Genomic DNA, 6092 nt, shown 5'->3' on the forward strand with positions numbered 1-6092 from the left:
GACAGTATTATTTAATAACTTTTACAACTACAACGCCTATAAAACAATCCGAGAGTGACAGATACACAACAAAACTTGTAATACCCTCTGTTAAATCACATCACATGCACTATTTCCAAGCGCTCTACAGGTGCAACACTCATAATGTTCCTACTGGGAACTCAACCGACTAGGAACGACATTTCTTGAAGGCGAACGTGTCTCCATGATGTCTACTATTCATGTTAGGTTAAAATACGGTTTTGATGGACCCACATTGTAGTTTGGTAAATAATTAGTCAGATAGTATATTTTAATTGTTTTTCTAACGCCTCCTGTGGAAAATGGTTGTAATTCCGTGTTTAAAAGTGTCGCAGCGTCATGCACAACTCTACAGGTAAGTTAGGCTGTGAACAAAATAGTCGCTCTCTAAGCATATATTCCTCAACTAATTTATTTAAGCAGTCTGTTGGTGTCAGGTTAAACGTTTCAATATTCCTTTTACATTTGCAATAATAATGCGTATGTCATACACCAAATGGGATCTAGTTAAATTCTGCTTCATTTAGTATTCATTTGTTATACTGTAATTATCAAAAGGAAGTGTCCCTTTATGTAATATTGAAATGATTCTATGAAACCTGTGTGGGTAAATACAAGTGGCTGTCATTTTCAACAAAGTAGTTATCTTGAATGGTTTTAGAAATTCTGTCTAATTTGATATCTTGGTGCATGTATTTTTCAGAAAATACCTACTGTTACAAGGTGTTTTGGACCGCAAGTACTGTGCACAAAAACACTCAGATGGGACTGTAACACTTCCAATTGTAGCGTCTGTTCTGGCACAGCTTGATCTGGTGGTACTAAAGGAACGTGTTGCACAGGACAGCTTTTGTGAAATTGTTGATATCCAGGTATGTACGCACTGACAGTTATTAATGAGATGTATGAACCCAAGTCAATGAACATCAGTATACTGCATACCTGCTTTTTAGGCTCCTCCATTATCAAAGAAGGAGAAAGTTAAATCTTTCCATAAGAAGCTTGCAGAGACTGCACAGTCCTGGCTGGTTTCTAAAGGGAAAATGTGGAGTGACGATCTGGAGGGAGACATTCCTAGCCGATGGCAATGCCACGGAGATCTTGTCCTTTTTAGGGAAGGCTGCTTCTCTAATGCAATATGGAAAGAAATTGGTGGGTGATAATGAATCATATTTTGTATATAAAATAATTCGATTGTATATCCTCTATTAATATTTAATTTATCCCAGAGTAATATTTTATAGTAATTAAGTAATACAAGCAATATTATTTTCAAATATTTTTTATTTGTTTTAGGATCTGAATTCTGGACTGCTGTTGCCCTGACGCTGGGAGTCAAACGTTTAGCACAAATTAAAAGCATTTCCCAGGATGGTTACCGCACACCTATAGTGACGATGCTTTTAGGAGACAGCAGCTATGTGACACACATCGATAACCACATCAGGTAACCCATAAGTTGCCATGTTATTTAGAGAAACAAATCTCAATCTATTAAATAAATTAAAAATAAATGTATCTGTCTGAAATTTCAGGTATGAGTTTGATGTCACCAAGTGCATGTTCTCCTCTGGGAATATCACAGAGAAGCTCAGAATAGCCTCCTTTGACTGCATTGGAGAGACTGTGGTTGACTTATATGCAGGTAAAAGCAATGCTGTGTGTTTACCATTTCAGAGTTGGTTTTTATCACCCAAGATGTATTATCATATTTTACTCCACTGTCCAGGGATTGGATACTTCACTCTTCCATATCTGGTACATGCTAAGGCTGCTTATGTGCATGCCTGTGAATGGAACCCAGATGCAGTGAAGGCTCTTCAAAGAAACCTACAAATCAACGGTGTGTCAGACCGCTGCACTATCCACGAAGGAGACAACAGACAGGTGAGGATAACAGCTTAAAGACTGCACTGAGATACAAAAGTGCTGATTGTCATTATCTTGATTTCACCTACTAATATTTCATAATAGTTTGTTTTTGTATGAGAATCAGTTAATTGGGTAATAAACAGTATATATACTTAATATATAGTCTCATTATGTGAATATTTCCAGACGTGGAACTAAATGCTGTTCCACATACAGTATATGGTCAGTTGAATAAATAATCATTTGCACATACTTTTTAGCTTCCTTTAAGTGATCTTGCAGATCGAGTGAATTTGGGCCTCATACCAAGTTCAGAGGAGGGTTGGCCAGTGGCATGTCGTCTGCTAAAAAGAGCCACTGGGGGAGTACTGCATATTCACCACAATGTCACAACACCTTTGCACCATAAACCACATGAACATTCATCTGCTATAGATGTTGATAAAGGCTCTTCGATCCAGAGAGATATGCAAGTATGGACTGCCTGGGCTTCAGACGCAGCCAGACGCATCTGTACACTCTTGTCAGACATCACTGGAAGCGAATGGAAGACAAATATCAAGCACATAGAGCATGTCAAAACATACGCACCACATATCAGTCATGTAGTTCTGGACTTAGAGTGTAAACCTCTCTGACACATCCACTCATGTATAAAGTTGTTTCTGTTAAGACCCTCTGTCTATAATTAGCTCTAGTCAATTTAACTCTCTGATTGCTGATTTTTATTTTTGAAATGCAAAATGTTTGAAGTGTTTTGTAATAAAAAAATAAAAACCCTTCAATATTTATTTTATTTATATGGAATTTCCCCAATACTAATTCAGTATTGTACAATTTACACTGCCATTCAAAAGTTTGGGGTAAACTAAGATTTTTTTTTTTTATGTAAAAATATAAGTTTTCTATGCTCACCAATGCTGCACTGATTTGATCAAAATACAGTAAAAAAAAAAAGTACTGTATTTTGAAATGATAGTTTTCTATTTTAATATATTTTAAAATGTAATTTATTTGTGTGATGCAAAGCTGAATTTTCTGCAGCCATTACTCCAGTCTTCTGTGTCACTTGATCCTTTGGAGAGAATTTCTTATTAAGTAACATTTCTTATTATTATCAATGTAGAAAACGGTTTTGCTGTTGATTTTGTTCTGGAAACCACAACGCATTTTCTTCAGGATTCGTTGATGAATGTCAAGTTCAAAGGAACAGTATTTATATTACATAGAACTGTTTTGTAACATTATAAAAGTCTTTACTGTCCCTTTTGTTCAAATTAATGCATCCTCGCAGATTAAAAGCATTTAAAAAAATCGTACTGTCCCCAAACTTTTGGATGGTAGTATGTTTTTTCTTTTTCTATCCCAAATGTCATTGAAATAATTACATCACTTCCACATAGAACTAAACTATATTTAGTTTTCTCTTGTCTTTATGATTTTTTTTCACACACAGTCGTAATCAAAAGTTTACATCCACCTTGCAGAATCTTCAAAATGTTAATTATTTTAATTCATGTTATTATATTTCAAATGCATGTTATTTTTTTATTTAGTACTGTCCTATATAAGATATTTTACATAAAAGATGTTTACATATATTCCACAAGACAAAATAAAAGTTGAATTTATGAAAATGACTTCAATTTCTCTTTGGAATCTTTTTTTTATTTCTGCTTTTCTGATGTTGACCTTGCTGTCTTTGCCTAAAACACAAACACAACAATACAACACAATTAATATGCAATTATTTTCTGAAACAATGGAACTTACTGTAAACTTTTACCACTAACTTCATCCAATACAAATGTTCTGACCTTGAGTACTCTGCCACTGGTTCTAATTCAGGAGGTCAAGTAGGGGTTGCTGAGGGAGAGGGTATTGGTGCCCTGGCCTTTCTTTCTTTCTTTTCCTTTCCCTCCATTTTTTTCCAGAGGGCGCACTTTGCGTACTCTCTCTCTATATATACATTGCTCTCCTTTCAGGGTCTGCATCTCTCTTTGCCCTGTAGTGACGCTGCATCTCAGCGGGAGTAAGTGGTGGTGCCATTTCCTAACAAATATTTTTATATTGTAATAATTTCACAGTTACTAATCACTGATACTAATACTGGTACTGATGTTTCTATGAAAATAATATTTTTTTTTACATTATAGACATTCAACATTTATTAGGCTTTAAAAATAACTTTTAATCTCTAAAATGGTTCTAAACAGTGCCATTTTAGGGTTCTTCAGCTTGTAACAATAGCAGAAAAGAACTGCTTTGAAAGTTCTATATTTATTCTATATCCATATTTATTTAAATAACATAATATGATTTCTAATATTTATAATAAGGTTAAAACCTCAACATTAAAACCTTTTTGACGCTGAGTGTAGGAAAATATTTGTTTAAATATGTATAATATAATATGATTTATAATATTTATAAATCATACAAATATTTAAATTTATTATAATGTATAGAGAAATAAAATTATAAAACACTTTATAGTCTTAACTGTATACATTTTATTTGATTTCTTGATTCCTTTGTTAGCTGATGTGACTTTAAGACCTGCCCCTGACCTGGGAGCTTAAGGGTTCTGCACAGTATCATATATATATATATATATATATATATATATATATATATATATATATATATATATATATATATATATATATATATATATATATATATATATATATATATATATATATATATATATATATATATATATATATATATATATATATATATATATATATATATATATATATATAAACAAAAATCCAGAAAATCACATTGATGATTTTTAAATAATTAATTTGCATTTTATTGCATGACATAAGTATTTGATCACCTACCAACCAGTAAGCATTCCGGCTCTCACAGACCTGTTAGTCTTTCTTTAAGAAGCCATCCTGTTCTCCACTCATTACCTGTTTTAACTGCACCTGTTTGAACTTGTTACCTGTATAAAAGACACCTGTCCACACACTCAATCAAACAAACAGACTCCAACCTCTCCACAATGGCCAAGACCAGAGAGCTGTGTAAGGATATCAGGGATAAAATTGTAGACCTGCACAAGGCTGGGATGGGCTACAGGACAATAGGCAAGCAGCTTGGTGAGAAGGCAACAACTGTTGGCGCAATTATTAGAAAATGGAAGAAGTTCAAGATGACGGTCAATCTCCCTCAGTCTGGGGCACCATGCAAGATTTCACCTCGTGGGACATCAATGATCATGAGGAAGATGAGGGATCAGCCCAGAACTACACGGCAGGACCTGGTCAATGACCTGAAGAGAGCTGGGACCACAGTCTCAAAGAAAACCATTAGTAACACACTACGCCGTCATGGATTAAAATCCTGCAGCGCACGCAAGGTCCGCCTGCTCAAGCCAGCGCGAGCTGAAGATGGGTCGTGGCTGGGTCTTCCAGCATGACAACGACCCGAAACACACAGCCAGTGTCCTCCGTAAGAAGCATCTCAAGGTCCTGTAGTGGCTCCGTAAGAAGCATCTCAAGGTCCTGGAGTGGCCTAGCCAGTCTCCAGACCTGAACCCAATAGAAAATCTTTGGAGGGAGCTGAAAGTCTGTATTGCCCAGCGACAGCCCCGAAACCTGAAGGATCTGGAGAAGGTCTGTATGGAGGAGTGGGTCAAAAGGAGTGGGTCCCTGCTGCAGTGTGTGCAAACCTGGTCAAGAACTACAGGAAACGTAAGATCTCTGTAATTGCAAACAAAGGTTTCTGTACCAAATATTAAGTTCTGCTTTTCTGGTGCATCAAATACTTATGTCATGCAATAAAATGCTAATTAATTACTGAAAAATCATACAATGTGATTTTCTGGATTTTTGTTTTAGATTCCGTCACTCACAGTTGAAGAGTAGGCCTACCTATATACAGACTTCTACATGCTTTGTAAGTGGGCAAACCTGCAAAATCGGCAGTGTATCAAATACTCTCCCCAGTTCTCCCCACTGTATATATATATATTTGTCTCATAACATAGCCTAACAGGGTGGGACAAGCAGGATGACATTTCAAAAACAAACAAAAAAAGGTTGGAGTGAGAGTTTAAGCTTACCTCAGTTTGTACAGTTGAATTCCAGTGAGAAAAATAAATGATTTAATTTCCTAAAAATGGTCTCAATGGAATTGCAGTCGGTTATGGAAGGTGAGAAACATACTAACAGAGTGGAAGA

At 35.4% G+C, this 6092-nt stretch overlaps 1 protein-coding gene across 1 annotated transcript; it reads left to right on the forward strand.

The window, feature by feature from the left end:
- The first annotated feature begins 164 nt into the window (after positions 1-164).
- Positions 165-3534, forward strand: trmt12 (tRNA methyltransferase 12 homolog). The gene is made up of 7 exons (XM_079838865.1): positions 165-376; positions 725-893; positions 975-1173; positions 1318-1468; positions 1557-1666; positions 1751-1908; positions 2154-3534. Exons 1-7 carry the CDS (start codon positions 324-326, stop codon positions 2529-2531), a joined length of 1218 nt encoding a protein of 405 aa, XP_079694991.1. The 5' UTR covers positions 165-323; the 3' UTR covers positions 2532-3534.
- Positions 3535-6092: the final 2558 nt, after the last annotated feature.

The sequence above is a fragment of the Gobio gobio genome, assembly GCF_949357685.1.
Source record: "Gobio gobio genome assembly, chromosome: 16".
NCBI lineage: Eukaryota > Metazoa > Chordata > Actinopteri > Cypriniformes > Gobionidae > Gobio > Gobio gobio.

Bases quoted from the DNA above. Each gene is read 5' to 3' on its own strand.
- trmt12 (XM_079838865.1), top strand. From the start codon at position 324: ATGGTTGTAATTCCGTGTTTAAAAGTGTCGCAGCGTCATGCACAACTC. The intron at 1,174-1,317 runs GTGGGTGATAAT...TATTTGTTTTAG, and splicing joins TGCAATATGGAAAGAAATTG to GATCTGAATTCTGGACTGCT. The intron at 1,469-1,556 runs GTAACCCATAAG...CTGAAATTTCAG, and splicing joins CACATCGATAACCACATCAG to GTATGAGTTTGATGTCACCA.